Source organism: Tasmannia lanceolata, unplaced genomic scaffold (genome assembly GCF_043159265.1).
Source record: "Tasmannia lanceolata isolate RefF3 unplaced genomic scaffold, GAP_Taslan_0.1 ptg000037l, whole genome shotgun sequence".
NCBI lineage: Eukaryota > Viridiplantae > Streptophyta > Magnoliopsida > Canellales > Winteraceae > Tasmannia > Tasmannia lanceolata.
The window spans coordinates 51296978-51318663 of NW_027518714.1; the positions used below are offsets into that span (position 1 = coordinate 51296978).

The window sequence follows — 21686 nt, forward strand, 5'->3', positions numbered from 1 at the left end:
GGATATGGGTAAGGCCTCATATGTCATTGGCATTGAGATTCACAGAAATAAATCTCAAGACATCTTGGGACTATATAAGAAGGCCTACATTAATAAAGTTTTGGAAAGGTTTAGGATGTAGAACTATTCATCAAGTGTAGCATCAATCCTTAAAGGTTATAAACTCAGTGAGGAACAATCCCTAAAATGATTTGGAAAGAGAACAGGATGAAGAATATTCCATATGCTTCAGCGGTTGACAGTTGATGTGCGTACATGTCTATGCTAGATCGGACAACGGATACACTGTAAGGATGCTAGGGAGATACCAGCATAATTCTGGAATGGATTATTAGAATGCTGCAAATAAGGTTTTACGGTACCTTCATTGTGCGAAGGATTATATGCTTACATACAAATGATCGGATCACTTGGAAGTGATCGGATATTCAGTTTCGGACTTTGCTAGGTGTCTTAAATTGGGGAGTTGATATTTTGGTATATCTTCCTACTTGAAGAAGGCACCATTTTGTGAAAAAGCATAAAGCAAAGATAGATAGCTTTTCCCACTATAGAGGCAAAGTTTATTGCGTGCTATAAGGTAACTATGCAAGCGTTACGGTTGTGAAATTTAATCACAGGGCTTAGAGTTCTGGTTTCCATCTCTAAGTCGTGAATTATAATTTTGTTACGGTATTCTTATCTACCATGGAGTTTCTTAAAGTTAGAAAGAATTTTCTGAATCATCGAGTGCTTACTAAGCACATTCTACTTTACAGTTGACAGTGGATCCCATGGCTAAAGGATTTCCGCCTAAGTTATATGCGAAGCATGTGGATCATATGGGTCTTGTAGTAATTAGTGCTTAGTTACATGTGTCACTTTTGGTTGCAACATAAAGTAGATGGTTCTGTTTATATGTTTTACATATATATTCTGTCTTATATAAAGTGTGTACACATTGAGGTTTGATAAGACAGATTGTCCGTGAGGATAGATAAACTTGGATCCGAATGGGCATTTGCAGGCATATTCAATAAAGTTTTAAACCACACCTAAAGTGTACATTAGTGTGAATCGGTGTATGTGATACATTGAAGGTAACAATTCCGGTTGGAGGTGTATGCCGCTATGATTCGTACATTTGAGACATACTATAAGGGTGTACAATAAAGTCGGAGTTAAAGATATTTGGGATTGTTGTTTTTCCAAAATAATGGCCATAAAGTTTTCAAGATTAATATCTTAAGACTGTTACTTTGTGAATATATACCAATGTGGACCAAGTGGGAGAATGTTGGCTTTTTAGGTGTGGCCCACATTGGTGGGTCCCACATAAGTGAAAAACATTAGTTTTCTCCTATTCACAGTAGTATTCTTCACGAAGGACTCTTAGGAGTAAATCCCAAGTGTTTAAGAACTCTAAAACACATTAGTGTTAGAGGTGTAGAAGGACACAAACTCTTGCGATCCAAAATCTATAAATATGGGTTGCGTTTGATGGGAACAATACTCATACGTTATAGCTAAAGTTCCATCATAAAGAGAGTCCCTAATTTGAGAGGAAAACTTGTGCCTGCGATTCCATTGATCGAGCCTAAGGTCTTCTCAAGATTAGAAGATCTCTCTTCTCTTGTTCATGTGCGCAACGGAGATCGTGTTCGTGGTTCGAAGGTGTTTGAGGGAGTCGTCATCTTCAATTCTAATCGCCATGGCCGGAGGTAAGTTCTGCATTAATTTGGTTCAATAAAGCCTTTCACCATGATAAGAGTTATGGATGCGATTTACATTAAATAAAACGCAATAAATGATGTTGGCACTTTCTAGTTTTTCTAAAGACTTCCATTTTCTGAAAGTGATTCTTCAGGTGCAATAAAGCCCACGGTGTTAATGGAGAATTGTAGACCCTCCTAACTCTGATCACTTCGGGAGCCAAAAAGGTAAAGTCAAATTCATTTGGCTTATTCCTTCAATTGCCCGATCATCCAATTCCCTCCAACAGACAGTCATGTGTTACATACCACTTGGATAAAATAAATTTGTTTAGATTTTGTTGCTTTTGGGATTTGCTTTCTAAGTTATTTGTTATGGCTGGGATTCTTAGGGACAAAGGTTATCTAGATTAGGGTTTTTTTATATAAAAAAAACATGTATTTAGCCTTCATTAAATCAATGAAGAATATTATTCCAGAAAGTGTATTTCTGACCGATCCTTACCTTAAAGTGGATCGAGAGGTAGATCTTCCCTCTAAGAAGATCAAATCAGTTGCGAACCGAATCAGGTTCGTAAAACCATGGTTTAGTAAATTTTGGTTGCAATATGGTTTTCTTTAGGGCTGCAACTCGGGTCGGGTTTTGAAGAACCCAACCCTACCAGAGAAATATCTCGGGTCGGGTTTTTTTTCCGAAAAACCCAACATTCCCAAACCCGGCCCTACCCATGATAAATCTCGGGCCGGGTCGGGTTTTTTTATGTTGACGCAATTTTTTAAGGAAAACTCTTGTTTGGCAAGGCAACTCAACTCATAGAAGTAGAAAAACTCAAGCATGGCAAACTCTTTAGTGCATTAACTAATAACTAGTCCAAAGAGAATAAATTGATGCATTACTAAATGAAAATGATTATACTCATATGAGATAAACAACAAACTATTTAGTGCATTAACTATTTAAGAGCTAAAGGGGAGAAACGAACAGAAGATGGAAAGAGCCCCTGTGATTGCGTGCGTGCGTGAGTTTTCCCTTTTAAAGTAACAAAGTTTTAGAAGAAAAAATACATACTATAATTTAAGTAACTCGGGTCGGGTCGGGCCCCTTCAAACCTAGCTCGACCCGAGATTCATGCGGGCTTTGGGATCATAGACCCGGCCCGACCTGAAACCCGAGAAACATGAACCCAACCCAAGCTATTTTCAGATCGGGTCGGGTCGATGCGGGGGTCGGGTAAAACCCGACCCGAGTTGCAGCCCTAGTTTTCTTACTACTACAGCCGTAGAGGCAAACTTTGGTTGCGTAGCTCCGAAATTTTATGGGGCCCATGAAATTATGCAATAGATAGAAGTCATACCTTTCAAATTAGAATTCCCCAAATCGTCTAAAATCCATCATTTGTTTCATGCGAAGTAAAAAAAGTCAAGTCATAATAATGGGTATAAATAAAAGTCTTACCTGAAAAGAATGGATATAAAAAATAGTTTAAAATGGCATCCGCATTATTAGGGGTAACCAAGCAATCCAATGGATCAAAAGGATCCGAATGTTAATGGACAAAATTTGGGTATAACAACTGGTTCCTAACTGTATCCATTGGATTCATATCCTATGGTCTATAAGTATTCTAGATCATGACCTAGAAATACCCTATTCAAAATGAGAAACAACATTTCATTTTCTTACCTTTTGTTTTGACAACGATTCTCCTCTCTGTCAAGCTCCTTCCATCTTCCCTCCCCTAACCATTAGCCCTAACTGCGTACAATATTAAGTAGGACATAGGACACCCCAATGAACGGTCTGATTTGAATGGATCGTGACCCAGACCCATAAAGTAGAATCCGAAAATCAATCCTAACAATCAAACTGATAGTGATCTGAACATGGCTACATAGCAATGCAACTTGCTATACTCACAGATCTGTTTCTTAAAACTGCCTCTCAACTCCTTTCAAGATCTGTTTTTCAAGAAAATCCCTTGAGAACCTTCTTTCATTCTTTGAAGAAGGATGATCTTTTACCCAAAAGAGAATTTGGAAATGGAATGAAATTAGGAAAAATTAAGAGGAAGTAATATCAAATTCATCTAAATAATGATAAAGATTCATCTGTTGAGTTCCCACTACACAACAATGAAATAAATGCCTAAGAATTACAAAATTTGGCATTCATGTAGCAGCAAAATTAGGTTTTGGAGAAAGGAGGGAGGGGGAAAAGGGCTGGAAAGCAATTCCTACAGCATGATCCAGAATTATTAACACAGACTACTTTGGGTTTTGCGTTGGACATAAGCTTGGATTGATGGTTTTCGTCCCAAAATGTCAGATAAGATCTCCATTGGGTCCTTCGCTCCTCCTGGCGCTAATACCTGCAAAATTTAATAGGAGTTACTCATTTTAAAGTTTAAACACTCGGAATTACTTAATTCTTATTACAATGCATGCTAATTAGAAGATTAAAAGTAGTCTAAGATATCTCCTCACACATGGAGATTCTAAGGGGCTGTTTGGATACACGGATTTTAGAATCCTGGATTTCAACAAAATTGTAGTTGGGAGACGAGAAGAAAGAGAGCAGCCGTCGTTTTCTGATTTCTAGCCCTTCTTTCCAACAGCAAGAGAGCTGGCAATCGTCCCCGGTTTCCAGGTCTTAGAAGGATACGGGAGAGATTTCTTAAACCTGGTTTTCTTACTTAAAATCCAAGAAACGCTGCCAGGACAGCATACCAGCAGCCAGATCATGACCCTCTTTTACACTGTTTTCAAACTAAAAACCTGGATTCTAAAATCAGCGTATCCAAACGGCCCCTAAGAATAGAGTAGTGATTTCAACTGCGATGAATTAGCAATATTACATGTTAAAAACAAAGATAAATTCTGGAAGTTTGCTGCGCATTACAACCAAACCATTCTCAAAAAAACTGTAATTAGAAACTGCAGATATATGGAAATTAATTCCAAAAAGCAGGTAAATAAGCATTTCATCCAAAGCTTCTAATACTCTGATAAAATGGATGACTAACTTAGGAGCTGTCTAACCAGCACGGCATTTTCAGTAATGCAGGCTGAAAGACACTTTAAAAAGACAAAGGAACCAAATATCTAACATGGTATAGGAAATTAGATTTGAAACAAAGTCAACCAAAGAATAGAAAAAAAAAAAAACTGCAAAGATCGCGTAAAAGATTTTGTGACCATCTCATTGTGAAGGAAATAAGAAGGCCGTTGGAGTAGGAAACTTTGGCGTTTCCTGTAGGGGCATATTTTATCAGCATGAGGTGCCATCATTGTAATTGTCTGCAAATGTAATATGTGACCCTTATTTTTGTATATACATTCTACTTTATTGGCATATCATCTGTTCTAGAAACCAAGGCTCCATGGGAAAAGTTCTAGGGAAGGCTTGTGGAATAATTAATTCATAGATTAAAAAAAACGTACAAAAGGCATTTTTAAAGGCTGATCACGCATCGCTCTGGAAAAAATGCCACATAAAAACTTTCAGAGGGGGGCGTGATCTACTTTCATCGAAAAGAAAGCCTTCTCGACATGCTCATCACTGAGTTACACCTCCAGCTTCTCACGTCTCCGTCTCAATAACCCAAACTCGCTCCCAATAGGCACACGTAAAGGGTCGCTCTACACTTAATAGAAGGACCCATAATATTGAGCAATCTCATCTACAATTTTTTTTTTTTTTAATGGTAACTGAATATATTAAAAAGGGAGAGACCGAAAAAGTCCCCCCTCACTCAATTCAACTCGGAATTCGTTGAAATTTGTTCAATTTCGAAGGTGTCGAAGCGTAGTTTAAAACGAAAGAAACGGAGATGAAAAACTCTAAGTATTTTGAGAGTTATTATGGAAATAGTTCGACTCGCACTTTGGTCTAGCAGTTTACAGACCTACCTCCGATTGAATGACCATAACTCACTCAATTCAACTAGGAATTTATTGAAATTTGTTACATTTTGAAGGTATCGAAGTCTAGTTTACCCGCACACCCCGCTAAAACAGAACTACACAAAAGAGAAAAGGAAAAAGAAAAAAACACAACACAAGAAGAAATTAAGGGGGGAGAAAGTCGAAAAGCTTCAGAGACTGCTTAACAGCACCCGCTTTAGCCAACTTGTCAGCGACTTCATTAGCTGATCTCCTTACATTTTGGCACGACATAGAGCGCCCAACTGTTATATCCTTTATTTCATCGAAAAAACGAAGAAATAGCCAAGGAGGGACCACCGGACCCTTAAGCCACCTAATGACATTAACGAGTCCCCTTCCACGAACGTGCTCGCCACCCTCTCACTCCCTGCAAGCAAAATGCCTTGATATGCGGCTCTAACTTCAGCTTCGTTCGAATCTGCTACGCCGATAGGCCCGGAATACGCCTGCAAAACTTCCCCATCGGAACTCCTCAAGACACCTCCGATCCCGGCTAGACCGGGGTTGCCCAAGCTTGATCCATCAAAGTTCAACTTGGAAAAGCCAACAGGTGGATTGACCCATTTCTATGAAATTACATGATCGGGGACTTGACTGTTGCAAACCACTTTCCACCCCGCCCACAAGTCGAAAGCCGAGACAATTTTGAAAATTGGCAACGCCTTCACCCAGGAAATCGATAACGCAACTACCTTGATATATAGATAAAGAAGAATTTGCACACCCAACGAAAATCCTATTATTTCTTTCCGACCATAGAACACACATCGTGGCCAATAAAGAAATCGACCACAGAACTTTCCCTTTTTTCCTCCATGGAATAAAAGACCACCCTTCAAAAATATCCTTCACATTAGAAGGGAACACCCACGCAATACCGAACCTCGACAGGAACCCTCCCCAAACCTCTCAAGCTACTTTGCAACGAATAAATAAATGATCCACCGACTCCCTCGCTTCTATACACAAAACGCAATGATCGACTATAAACATATTCCTAGCCCTCAAAAAGTCCACCGTTTGTATACGACCTTGAATCGCCGTCCAACCAAAGAAGCAAATTCTTGGGGGAACCTTAATCTTCCACAATTTTGCAACAGAAAGATTTTCCACAAACGGATTCAGGCCCTTGAAGAAGGATTTTACCGAAAAAAAACCCGAAGAATCCCAAACCCATAACCTTTTATCCACCCCTGAACAACTAATGTAATTACCTTCCAAGACCTGAAGTAATGAGACCATCAAGAGTAATTCCCTGTCAAAGAAGTTTCTGCGGAATAACGGCTTCCATATCACTTTATTGTCTCGAAACTCGAAACAAGCTTTAACTAAAGCTTGCTTGTCTGCGGCCACTACATATAGATGAGGGAATAAATCTTTTAAAGGAATGACGCAACACCATACCATATTCCAAAAAGAAATTCTATCACCCGAATGAACTCTATATCTTACTCCGCGATTGAAACTTAAACTCAATCGCAAAATATCCCTCCACAAAGTCACCCCCGTTTTATTGAAACGATTTAGAAATCTCCAATTTCCCACATCTGCACCATATTTGCCACAAATAAGTTTCGCCCACAACTGTGACTGTTCCTCGCCAAACCTCCACAACCATTTCCCCAAGAGAGCAACATTTACCTGTTTTATCTTTCTGATCCCCAGACCCCCGCCTTTCACAGACTTACATACATCTTCCTAGGAGACCAAAGATAGACTCATCTTTTCCTTCGAGCCTCCCCATAAAAACCTCCTCTGGATCAATTCGATACGCTTTGCAATGCTAATAGGGCACATGAATAAAGATAATTGGTAAATAGGAATATTAGACAACACAGCCTTAATCAATGTCAATCTGCCCCCTTTTGATACCAAATTCCTTTTCCAGGTATCTAGTCGCATTTCAATTCTTTCCACAATGGGAGCCCAAGAACCTATTTTTGGTCTTCCCCCTCCCAAAGGGAGCCCAAGATAAGAAGGAAAACTATCCAAAAGGCACCCCATAAGATTTGCCAGATTCTTGGCTTCATCCTCTCCCACATTCACTGCATATAACCGAGACTTTGAAAAATTCGACCTTTGACCAGTAACTATTTCATAGCATCTCAGCACCGCTTTAAGATTCAAAATTTGCGATATCTGGGGGATACTAAATAGAAGAGTATCATCCGCAAATTGCAGATGCGACACCTCAACTCCATTCTGGCCACACTGTATCCCCTTAACTAACCCCACAGATTTGCCTTTCTCCATTAAAAGACTCAAAGCTTCAGCAACAATAACAAACAGGAAAGGAGATAACGGATCCCCTTGCCGCAAACCTCGTGACGATCTAAAAAATTCTTTTGGAGAACCATTTATAAGAATGGAAAACCAAGCCGACGATAAGCAGCTTTTTATCCACGCCCGCCACCTGATCCCAAACCCCATTTTCCCAAGGAAATTATCCAAACACTGCCATTCCACTCTATCATACGCTTTTTCCATGTCAAGTTTGCACACAACTTCTGCAGTACCCGTCTTTACCATCCAATCCACCGTTTCATTGGCCACCAAAGAGCAATCCAAAATCTGCCGCTGGCTCACAAAAGCACACTGATTTAACTAAATAATAAGAGGAAGAACCACTTGTATCCTGTCTGCCAATATCTTTGACAGGACTTTATAAAGGCAACCAACTAGACTGATAAGTCTAAAATCCGAGACCTTCACCGCGCCTTTAATTTTTGGCAACAGGGCTATGAATGACACACCAGTGCCTCTATCCAACACCATACCTTCAAAAAAATCCCTGAAAAAATTAAGGAGGTCCCCTTTCACAAACTCCCAGCAAGATTGAAAGAATGCCAGACAAAAACCATCCGGTCCCGGAGCTTTATCGCGGTCCATCGAAAAAACCCCTTTCTCCACCTCCTCTTCCGAGAAAGGCCTTTCCAACGCCACCCTACTGTTGTCATCTAGCACCTTAAAATGCACATCATCTAGTACCGGCCGCACTATGTCTTCCGAAGAATATAAAGTCCTATAGAAATCCAGAATTTCCTTGGTGATAATGTCCCTATTGTATGGTAATGCACCGTCGACCTCTAGAGCCGCTATACGATTGTTTCGCCTTCTCGCACTAGCTATGCTATGAAAGTAAGCAGTATTTTTGTCCCCCTCCTTCAACCACAAAGCTCTTGATTTCTGCCTCCACGATATTTCATCCTACAATAAAAGACATCTATGTTCTGCCTTGTATCGACCCAACACATTCAGCTCTTCCTCTAAAGCAATCCCCTCCTCATCCGCCAAAGAGATAGCTCGAATTCTATCAAGTAACCACAACTTTCTTTTAGAACTTACCCCAATTCTATTAGAGTTCCATTCTTTGATTTTCTTCTTTACAGCTCTGAGCTTTTCCCCTATGACAAAATCCGCCGCCCCTTCAACCTTATGCGATACCCACCAACCCCCCATCAACTCCTCCATCTTTGGAATTTCAAGCCACGCCAAGTCAAACCTAAACAGAGAGGGACCCCAAGAATCCAGTCTTGGATCAAGCAATAGCGGGCAATGATCCGAGACTGAATGAATAAGAGCCTTTTGATATGAGTCCGGAAAGATGGATAACCACTCTGAGCAAAACAAAAACCGATCAATCCGACTCTTCCTGGTGTTTCTAGACCAAGTAAATTTAGCCCCCGACAAAGGAATATCAATCAATTCATGACTAGCAATAAAATTAGAAAATTCACCCATATACTGATTGGATCTTCTACAACCCAGCCTCTCTTCAACCCATTTGATTTCTGATTTCGTTAAAATCCCCCCCCCCCCCCCTCCCCCAAGCACCACGGATGTCCCCACTTATTTCTGACCACTACTAGTTCTTCCCATAAATAAACCTTTTCATTCCTCACTGTTGGACCATATATACCTGTGAAGGTTACCAAGATAGGTTCCCCCACCTTCCTCAAGACGATCGAAACTGAAAACCTGCCTATCAATGAGTCTTGCACTTCCCACCATGATTGATCCCACATAACTAGAATGCCCCCTGCGGCTCCAATGGCATCCAAGGATAGGAATTCCCAATTCTCATTCGCTCCTAAGCTCTTAACTAAAGACCTATTCACCACTCCCATCTTTGTTTCTTGAATACAAACTACCTCAGGTTTATTATGTTTTACAACTTCTTTAACTTGAGCCTTTTTTTCAAAGACCCCAACCCATTCACATTCCAAGAAATTATCTTCATGGGCAAACCGATTTGAGAGCTAGATGACCCCTGGAACTTCCTCTTTTACTACTCTTCATATTTGAAGATTTGGAGTTTCTACCATTAGACCCATCATAATTAACATCGGATTTAAGTTTGGCTAATTCCCACAGCATCTTCTTGATCCCCTCCAAACTGGAAGGGTCGGAAAATATTCTCTGATGATCTAATTCTCTTCCCTCCGCAACCCTGAACATATTTATTAACTGATCCTCTGGTCCTGAATAAGACAAGTCCAAAGCTCTTGCTAGTAGAAATGATGTGGTTTACAAACACCTCCAAAATCTCAGATTTAGGATCAACCCAGGAAATGGGTTTAGGATTTTCCTCCTGAGCAATAACCATAGCCAGATTATTGCACCTTTTATCGGACCAAGATGAGTAGTCGTTGCCCCTACTATCCTTCCCACTGATATCCTCCCACCTATACCTCTGCGCAAATCTGTCTAAAGATACATTGGATGAAGGGAGAACATCATTCACTTCCTCACTTTGCAAAAGAAACTGACCTTGACTCTCCCCTGTCAAAATAAAATCTCCCAAAAGACCCTCCTCACTGTTACGTACTTCCAGAGAAGCTTCTGCAAACTCGTCCATCAGATTAGTGATGAGATTAGATTCGCCCAAAAACCCTTCTGCCCCTTGGTCCCCCAGACTTGGTGTTTGAAGGAGCAGATAACACTTAGCTCGCAAAGACAAACATACCGAAAGAGAAGAAGAAGAATTCCCATAGGCTTTCAACCTGATTTGGGAATCTACGGCACAACTAACCCCACTTGGATAAGATATAGGAAGCCCAATAGCTGAATTGTCCAAAAAGTCCACCAGATCACGTGGGGTATGGGCCTCCAAACAGCTCAGATTAAAAAGGTTCGACGAACGAGATAATTCCATATAAACCAATGGAGAGGATTCGATTGAAAGGCTAGATCCACAGATTCGAGGGATAGGAGAAGAAACAAACTGCAACAAAGGGCCCATCTGCAAATACTGATCATCTGACGGTTAAGAACCCACTAAACTTATCAGAGGGGTATGAGACTCCATCAACGTCGAGAAACCTACTACTGACGACCGCCGTACTGGAGACAAATGAGAACGCGCCACGTTGTCCCTCTGCATGGTAATCATCCCATCGTTCAAATCGTCGTAGGCTACCCCCTTATAGCTCATGCTACTACCACGTGAATAGGACACGTCGCAGGGTAGGCCAGAAGAAGAAGAGGCGTACGAAAAATTTTCTCCCCCTTGATTGCTATACTGCGCACCCCTCTTCTCCGGCAGGACTCCGCCATTAAACTCGATCGAACCAGACCAAGGTTGACAAAAAAGTTTCGCCGTCTCCTCCGATTCTCTAACTTCAGAAAGCCAAGGCCGAGAAAAACATCGTGATACCACCACCCAGAATACTGTTTCATCTATACACACCGGAAGTTTCATTACATCGGGAGCAGAATTGGACGCCATTAATAAGATCATAGCCGACTCATACCCATTACCCTTTTCGCAAGACCCATCTGTCGCTAGCACTCTTCCGATTCTGCAGCCTATTTTTCTGAAATTAACCACAGACCAAGCATGAGGAGGCAGACCTTTAATCGCCACCAAGAAGATAAGAAATTCCCTGAAAATCTATCCTTCCACTCAGATACCATTTCGAATGGACTAGCTTCAGCACTAGCCCATTGAACCTTATACGAGTCCAGCAAGAGGATCTGTGAAGAGGCAATAGCAAACTCTTGAGGAGCCACCTGCGTAACCTTTAAACTTCCTGTATTTCCTGACATCTTTTCCAACCACCTTTGCAACACCTCTGCATCAAAAGTTATTCCACCTTTAGTTTTCCCCCATAGAGTGTTTTTAATACTGAACTGAGGAACTAATGCTATGGAGTCCGCCCAGATTTCTTCCTGACAAAAAATTGTGCCCTCATTAAGTCCTGGCTCAGCATCATAGCCTTCTAACCCCTCCTCATTACGAGCTCCATCAGTGAATACCCCTGTTTCTTTTTCCACTTCCCCAATTACAGCTACCTTAGGCAAAGGTTCGTTCAACTTCTCCTTGGATGAGATAACTAAGGGGTTTTTGAAGAAATTGGAGGGAACATTCATGTCAAAACCCGACCAAACTTTCCCACACCTGTAACATTCCACCCTTCTTCTAAAGTTGATAAACTTGCACTTAGAGCATTTCCAATCCCCTAAATTACTTTCTTTCCTTCTTGTGGCCACCCTGAACAATCTCTCATCTCGTCTACTACGTTTTACTTTCCAAACCTCTTGTAATCTTTTCCTCCCTGAATGATACGCTTTAGCCAGAGAATCCCTGTTGTTATTCCAGATTCGGGGCTGAAAAGCATTCCGATTCATAATCCTCTCATGCCCATTTGAGTTCATGTTCTTCACAAATTCCTCCATCAATAGAAGCTGCAAGCCAAAACAGATTGTAGGCGTTGGTGATCTTTATTACACCTACCTCCAGCAATTTCCAATCTGATAGTCTCACAATGTGCAGACAGAACTTAAGGACCTCGTCAAAGAAATGTCAGTATCTTTTCAGCAGGTGAGAAGATCGGCTAATGAGGTGGCTGATAAGTTAGCAAAAGATGGAGTGTCAAATCAAGTTCTCACTCTTTATGATTTCCTCCCTCCTTAATTTCATCTCTTAGTTGTTGTATTTGGTTTTGTTTCTCTTCTACTTCTGTAAGGGGGACTCCCTCAGTCTTCTTTAATATATCATACTACCATTCAAAAAAAAAAATGTGCAGACAGAACTTCTCACCTCTCACCACCAGATATGAGTCGGAAACAGATGAAGATAACGAAATGGAAACCGAATCCGAGACAGATAGTGAATATGATGAACCAGAAGTGTATACCGTGGAGGATTCTGACACAGAACCAGAGACTTCTACCACAGAAATAGAAGAAGAGGAAGAAGAAGATGAAGCAGAAGAAGCAAACGGAGAAACAGAGACAACAGAAATAGGGGAGGAAATTGCAAGAACAATAGGGAGACCCCTCCCCAGGACGACTGGGACTCGCCAGAGAAGACGATCCTCACCAGAAACACACAACGCAGAGGCTTTACTATCCACCTATCAATCCCCACCAGCTCCCCACAAGATTAGCCCAAACCGTCGCAGTAGAAGTCCAAGCCCCATGTTCTACTTAGCTTCGGAGTCGGACGACGAGCCCCTCTCACCGGACTAATCTAATCTTCACAAAGGAGAGAGACTGTGCTGGACAAAACAATAAAGCAAAAGGACAAACACTAAATCAAAAGGAAAAAGAATCATGGAAGAAAGGCCCACCCCTAAATGGGCAAAATTGCTGCTGACTGATCTCTTGACATGCCCAGGAAGAACTAATGTTGATTACCATCATTTAGAAAAAAAACCTAATGTTGCTCACCAAGATATCATACCTTGATCCTAATCACCAATGACTGAATGTTATTTGTTTTTCTCCTGGCACTGCTAATCCTACAAAGCTAAACCTTGTTTTTCTCACCTTAAGCCACTTAGATCCAGAGTGTAGACCTCCGGCGCCATCCACTTATTCCTAAAAGATGATCTAATGATAATCCGCCATGGGTTGCACCCTCTTGTTCCTCCCACTAGCCTCCACCAAGCGCAACAATTCCTTCCCATCCACAATGTTGATCCTATCCAAGTGATCAGACTTCTTGTGCAAAGTCAACCCCAAATCTTGCTTAGTCCACTGCGCTAACTTAGACACAACATACCTAAGCTTTTGAGAAAAATACATATAACCAGGGCAGTTAATAATAGTAACACCACATAAACTATCAATCATCCCATGCTCTTGTAGCCAAGCCAGCTCAGAGCGAAGTGATGACAAGGTCCAATGATCCCATCATTGGATCCAATAAAATTGGAAAGTGATCCCAATTCACTTGGGGAGAGCCAACTAAATACAATCAGGAAACAAAGCACTCTAAACAAACGCATAATAAGAATCTTTCCAGCCGACTCACAGGAGAGTCGTGATTGCTCGACCAAGTGAATAGGGTACCAACCGGCGATAGATCAACTAAGGCGTCTCCCCACAAAATTAAAAAAATCCACCTAATTCGGGGAAATCTGTTGTCTGCCCATCCAACCCAAGAATCTAGAGACATTGAAGTTGAAGTTGCCCCCAATGCACTATAGATCCTACCACCTACGATGAGCGATGTTCAAGTCAATCCACATACTCCCCCGAAGTTCAGCAATGCTGGGCACATACATTGCCAAAAACATCAATCTAAGTTGTAAACTTGTAATCACCAAGAACTCCAAAGTCAACACTGGTAGGTTTGAAATTCTCTTTATTTGCGAGGAAAATCATTGTTTGAGAACTACTATGTCGCATCACGGTTCTTCATTTCAATATTTGGTTTGATGAAATATATGCATATTAAAGAAAAAATTTTAATTTTGGTTTCGGTTGCCAAGGAGACGTGTTTCAATTACAGTTGGAAACTCCAGTGGAAATCCTGCAAAATCACTCGTTGCTTTTTAAATTTCTTGCCTGTAATTCAACAATCCCCAAGTGTCTTTCTGGATCGGATCAAATAAGGAGAAAATGATCCTTTTTTTTAATCAGGACGTTCCTTAGAATTCTTCTTAGTAAAGTGGATTTCTCCCTTGACTCTAATCGATAAAAGGGAGAATACCGCAAGAGGAGAGATGTTCACCTTTCGCTATTAGTAAACACCTACTGACTTCTTTACGTTGGGTTAACCTAGTGGGTTCGTCTAAATGCCTAGTGGAGAACGTTGGTGGGAAAGAGCTAGAGATAATGAGAAGAACTTTCACACAAAAAAATATGTATATGCAAATGATAGAATTTTACTATTGAACTTAAGGAAATGCTAGAAAAAGCACAAATACATAAGGCAAGTATTAGTTTAGGACACTAAAACACTAACAACGAAGTACACAAATGGATGAGAAGATGTGCACTCAAGAATCCTTACAAGTTCAGAGGTTCAGAGGTTTGGACGTGCTTCACAAATGGGGGAGGCCTCACTTATTTATAGGCTACCCCTTTCTCGTACAAACGGTCTGGATCTTGACACTTGGGAAACATCCAATGGTCTAGAACTCTTCCTAGAAACTTCTAAGTTCTCTAGAATCCTCTATACATGTCTCTACCAAGAGAGACCACAAATTACTCAATAAAAAAATCTACATGCTTCCAAGTCTCTCCAAGATACTTCTACACAATTCTAGCCTTCTGGAAGGTTCTCTACTCTCAAGGGCTGTTTTGAGCCTCCATTAGGCTATAAAAGGAGATTTGGTGAGCCAAATTTTCACCCCATTACACATTGCTGCACTCAAATAATAAGCATTGACCTCTTTGTTTCTCATCCTTTCTATCTCTATCTCTCCCTTTCTATACTAGTGTAGATGGATATGAGAACACATGTAACCCTCTACAGATAGCAACAGAGGCAGGCTATTATGGTATCAGATCCAGACGTGGGCATTCTTTGTGAATTTCTTATCATTCCTGAGCTCCAACGCTCAAGAAACCAACATGACAAATACTGAAACCGAGACCTTTTGATCACAAATTCATTTCTTTTTCTTGAATTGTTCGAATCTACGATCATCCAAATTGAAAATTTTAGTGTTTTCTTCTTTTGTTCTTTTTTCAATTAATACCATGTTTGGAATAATTAACGTTGTTCTTCCTGCTAATTTTATGAGGTGTTTCAATTTGGTATTTTAGCAGCAAACCTTAATTCATCGGAGAGACTATTTTTTGTAGCATGTTAAAATTATTTCCCAGCACAAGATCATTTACACTTGCGAGATAGCCCCTTTTTGGTTGGATTATTTAATGCTGTAGAGTCCAAGTTCTGACTATTCTAAGATGCTAAAAGGATGCAGAGTTCAAAACATGTTTCTTTTTGGAGCTTTTATCAAGACTGAGATCTGTGAGTTACGGATTTCTCAACGTTTTGAAATGATGTTAAAACACACAATAACAAAAATGCTCTGTTTCCATTAATTATAGAGGTTCTGCTGTCAAATTTGAAGAATGACAATGTTGAAAAGTTACAGAAATGAGAAAATTTTACAAGACGATTCCATGCGAATCAAAAAGTTCTATCTAGGGTTGGATAATGAGAGAACTTCGAAGGTCTCTTGAGATAAGAGAAGGAAGAAGAAGAAGAAGAAGAGAGAGAGACAGAGAGAGAGAGAGAGAGTGCGCACATTGTATTGAATGAAAATTTGAAAAGAGGCATGTTATTTTATTTTGACCTTGCGGTTATTTATTTTAGAGTTTCTTTATTATTAGCTTGTACGAAAAGATCAAGGTTGTGTTCATCAATAGACTTCTTCTATTTTCTGCTCTATGTTTTGCAGGAATTATCTTTTCCCTTATTGACGTTGCAACTCAGGAAGAAATACATGAAACTTGCCACTCCAAACATGTCTTACCTTTTTCTTGAACTGCATGCCTGCGTACTGGTTTAAAATATTGTCCTCGAACTTGGAGACGAATATATCCGCAGCAAAAACCTGTAAGACAAGAATGATGAGCCAATTGCTATTGTTACAGGTGCTGTAAACAAAGTCTGAAACATGTGAATAGAAATTCACATACACAAAAGATTAAATAGAAATTTATATAAACAAAAGATTAAATAGAAATTTACATAGACAAAAGATTAAATAGAAAGTTACATAGACAAGAGCTTAAGTGACACAAACCTCACTCCAAATGTGACTGTAGCAAGCAGCTTCATAACCAATAGCAAGGCGTGGAAAACATGAAGCTGGATTGGTTCCTTCTAACAATGGAATTCCCAACATTACCTGAGAATTTTTTTTAAGGACCCACAATCGTGAAAATATTAATGATTGTACCAAAGTGAAATCAACTTTGATAAAACCACAATCGACATTTACCTTGGGATGGAGATGCTTGAGTAGCTCTACCATGTCGACGTTTTCACTGGAATGTATAATCTGATCGAAAAGGCCTGATAACTTACATAAATGTACTTGTGAGCCACATTAAACGTACATGATATCATTGTAAAAACCTAGTAACTTCATAATCAATATATCATGTATCGTTGAAAAAATAATATTCAGGCAGAGAAACCTAAATGTTATTGGAGTTCAATCCTTTTTTGGGGCAATCTTCACCAAAAAAATAGGCACACAATATTTAATTTGTACCCTCATGGAGGAATCATCTACACACTTCTGGCACGCTGCATCCAGCATTCTGAATTCCAGGTTCCACGAAGTTATACCCATTGGAACAATCCATTTCCCATACAAAATGTATGCTTTGGTTACACATCGAAGGCACGCATTACGAGTTATAGTTTTTTCTAATCTCAATTGAAGTGTTCCATTGGTGACTTTGAAACGACGTGTTGATGAGTGTTATAAGCTTAAAAGATGAAGAAGATGATGAAAGAACGATGGAAAGACGAGATATAAAAAATTAGTTAGGGTTGAGATTTAATCCCCACGATTTTTATCCCCTTTATATATATATATATATATATATATATATATATATATATATATATATATACACACACACACACACACACACACACACACACACACACACACACACACACACATATAGCTGCAAGCATTCCATTATTTGCTTCACAGTGAAGTGAACCATCCCAATTAAACATTAATACATTCTAATGATTCAGTGATGGGCCCTAAGATGAAAATAAAGTACTTGTAACACTCCCCTCAAGATGAAAACACATTCTAATGCATGCCCAGCTTGGAACTAATAAAATTCTAATCTAATAATGTGCATGGCTTTGTTCCATAAAAAAAATGCGCATGGCTTTGGTGAAAAAGTCAGCTAACTTATACTATGATCGAAGAAATGCAGTGGAAACTTCTTTATTGATCACTTTATCAAGAACAAAATGACAATCAATCTCAATATCTTTAACCTTGGAACCTAGTTGGTTCAAAAAATAATGCAACCGCTCCTGTCTGCCTATCCAGCAGAAGCTGGGCTGGATTCAAGGCATGCTTATACAGCTGTCTGGCATGAGCCGCATGACTCTTAACTTCGCAGCATGACAAGATATCCACCAACAAAATTACAGTATCCTATAGTAGACCTCTAAACGGGCCCTATTAGCATCTGTGCATCCTTCAACTTTCATATGCCTATTTCAACAAAAATTTCCAAATGAAACTGAAAGGTTTCTATTTCCATGGCAACCGAAATCGAAACAAAAACCGAAATTTAAAACAATGCATGTCTCGACAAGGTAACCTGTCATACCACAATGTGTGCATTTCATTTGGTGATTGTCCTCTACCTTGTCCTAAACCATCTTGATCACGTCTTCATGGGGCACATCTGCCTCAGAAACTACCACGTCCTGAGGAGATCAAGGAAGAACATGCACCAAAATCAATGACGGTACTACTGCCAATGGATACCCGTTGCATGAAAGCATAAAACTCTGTAATTGATGGAATATCTTGTCATCCCAATATCTATGCTCTCACCAGTTCAAATTTTGGGCCAAGCCCAGATAGTAACTTAGCAACTAGAAACTCCTCACGTTGTTGACATTGAACTTCTACATCAGACGTGAAAGGTTGACAGAGATTAACTTCATTCCACATTCCTCGCAGGTAAGAGTAATATTGTCCCATATTTTTGTCAGACTAATACACTAATATTGTCCCATAGTTTTGTCAGACGAATACATTCCCCGTAGGGTCTCCCATATTTCTTTGGTTGTATGCAAAAAATCACATTGGAGCTTACTTATTGTCCAATCACGAATCCATTCATCATATGCGGAGGCACTTTCCAAGGGTTTGCTAATGGAAATATGTGTGATCTTGCCTCGAACAGTTCGGAAAACATGAACTGATTTGTCCTGGTATAAATAATTACTACCATTCAATTTAATGCTTGCGATATTATTATGAATCAAATCTGATGTCGTTGTAATCTCAACTTTGGAATCCACAACAACAGCAATAGCACGTCACGAAGGAAAAATGTTTTTAGTATACTTTGCAACAAATCAGCCGGACGCCACAGATTGATTATAAGCAGAACAGTAGTGGTAAAGATTGCAATACACATACCCAGATTAGATAAAGATTGCAACCTAAGTTATCAATTCTGTTTCATTCCGACCGGGATAGACTAGAATTCCGGTTCCGGTACGGAATCCGGAACACTTTGGGTACATTTTCCGTTCCAGCCGGAATTCGGATCCATTTCGATCATTCCGGCTGGAATTCCGAACGAAACGGGCGGAATGCCCTCTTTCGTCCTGAATTCACTGAATGCCCTGTATCTTCTTTTTTTGTATTTTCTTGTATTTTTTTACGTATTAGTTGTATTAAATTTTATTTTTTTAAGAAATAAAGATGCCTTTTTTTACATATTCGGTTCATTTCATTTAATTGTTTCTTATATTTTTCTAACAATTTCTGATTTTTTTTGGATTTTTTTCATTTTTTAACTATTAAAAAAAATTTCCCTCGTCATCACGGAATGAAACACAAAACGTTATGTTCCGGTCGCCAAAACTAAATGGCGAACGAAACGGAATTTATAACTTAGATTTCAACCCTTTTAAAAAAAAAATAACTCGTATTGACAGCTTGAATCTTGATATATGAGCACCGTATTAATCACGATAGGAGACGGCAAGACCACACTCACAATCAAGGCAAGCCATACCGAAATACATATAAGATCTTAATAGTTGTACATAACCACTAGCTCCTGTAGAAATAGGGGAACAAGAAAGCCGCCAACCACTACAAGAGTTAAAGCTTTCTCCTTTCAAGAAACCTCTAACAAGAAAGGAAGAGTGTGCACGGCAAGCTTTAAGAGAAAAGAACAGATAAATAAACCCAAAAGAAGGAGAAGATGAGGAGAAGAGTTGAAGATGAGGGGAGAAGACGCATTCCTTTTTATGTGTGTTTTACAGGCAATAACCCACAAAATTACAATCTATAGAAGTCGCACAAATGACTTTAATGACCAATTACAAAAATACCCCCAACCAAAAGACAAAAAACACCCATAAAGTCAACCCTTCAACCCTTTTAACACAAACGAGATTTTATATGGTGGCTGAACTTTACATGTAAAGGTCGGAGAGAGAAAGTGTTAGAAGCCACCAAAGAGGGAGAAAGAAAGAGGAAGAAGAGAAAGAGTGAGTTAGGGATCCTCCCCCTCACTTATGTATTTATAGGAAAGAGAACATACAAAAGACTACTATGCCCTTATGGCTAAAATACACACCCACACACACTTCTAACACTCCCCCTCAAGCTGGAATGTATATATTATACATTTCCAGCTTGTTATTAACACTTCCCCTCATTTAATTTTGCATTACTAAGGGATTTAGTGAAAACATCCACTAGTTGGTCCACAGACCGAGTGAAGGAAACATGTATCTCGCCTCTAAGAATTCCCTGGCGAATGAAATGACAATCAACCTCTATGTGCTTGGTTCTCTCATGGAAGACATGAATGGTAGCTATATGAATCGCAGCCTTATTGTCGCAATAAAGCTGAGCTAGAGAAGATAGGGAGAAACCAATCTCAGATAGGAGTGAACGTAACCAAAGGAGTTCTCCACTAGTATGGGACATAGCTCGGTACTCTGCCTCGGCACTAGAGTTGGAAACAATGTCCTGTTTCTTACTCTTCCATGACACTAAATTGCCGCCAACAAAAGTACAATATCCGGTGGTGGATCTCCTATCTGCATGAGATCCTGCCCAGTCTGCATCAGAAAATCCTTCCAACCTGATATGCCCATGCTGCTTGAATACGAGGCCTTTCCCTGGTGCCCCTTTCAAGTAGCGAAGAATCTGAATCACTGCTGCCATGTGGGAAGTACGGGGCAAGCTCATATGTTGGCTAACAACACCGACAACATATGATATATCTGGACGAGTGACTGTAAGATATATGAGCTTACCCAATAGTCTCCTATATCTGCCAGGATCATCTAACAAATCCCCTTCTTCTGGAAGAAGTTTCACATTTGGGTCCATTGGAACTGAGGCAGGTTTAACTCCAAGGCAACCTGTCTCCTCAAGAAGATCCAACACATATTTCCGCTGCAAGAGATACCTCTAGTAGAATGGGCAACCTCAATGCCAAGAAAGTATCTAAGACGTCCCAGTTCTTTGGTTGAGAACTCTTTCTGCAAAAATGTCTTCAGTTTGTGTATCCCCCTGAATCACTGCCTGTAATGATAATGTCATCAACACACACTATCAATAGAACACAACCAGCCTGACTGATAACTAAAGACAGAGTGATCAACAGCAAATTGCTTCATGCCAAAGCGCATGATAGCATCGCTAAACCGGCCAAACCAAGCTCTAGGGGACTGCTTCAGGCCATATATAGATCGCCGCAACCGACACACTGAGGATGATATCTCCCCGTGAGCAACATACCCAGGAGGTATACACCTCCTCAATAAGCTCTCCATGTAAGAAGGCATTCTTCACATCTAACTGATGTAGGGGCCAGCCGTTGTTAACTGCAAGTGAGAGGAGAACCCTGATAGATGGTATTTTGGCAACCGGGGAAAATGTCTCATGGTAATCAACTCCAAAGGTTTGAGTATAACCTTTGGCAACTAGGCGCGCCTTCAGGCGCTCAACTATCCCGTCAGGTAAGTGTTTGACGGCATAAACCTAGCGGCAACCGACGGGCCGAGCTCCAGGTGGAAGGGGAACCAAATCCCATGTATGATAGGCCTGAAGGGCC

At 40.1% G+C, this 21686-nt stretch overlaps 1 protein-coding gene across 6 annotated transcripts in view; it reads right to left on the reverse strand.

Annotated features, from left to right (window-relative positions):
* Window positions 1-3759: 3759 nt before the first annotated feature.
* LOC143860596 (Zincin-like metalloproteases family protein) overlaps window positions 3760-21686 on the reverse strand; it is a 77491-nt gene continuing 59564 nt past the window's right edge. For 5 of the 6 annotated variants that reach the window (XM_077371314.1, XM_077371315.1, XM_077371316.1 and 2 more), the window contains 4 exons: window positions 16826-16899; window positions 16628-16732; window positions 16355-16435; window positions 3760-4060 (listed from right to left, as the gene is read on the reverse strand). In XM_077371314.1, coding sequence (XP_077227429.1) covers window positions 3947-4060; window positions 16355-16435; window positions 16628-16732; window positions 16826-16899 — 374 coding nt within the window. In that variant the 3' untranslated portion in view covers window positions 3760-3946. Of the gene's footprint in view, window positions 4061-16354; window positions 16436-16627; window positions 16733-16825; window positions 16907-21686 lie in introns of those variants that run through there. The other variant, XM_077371318.1, reaches the window with a different exon arrangement.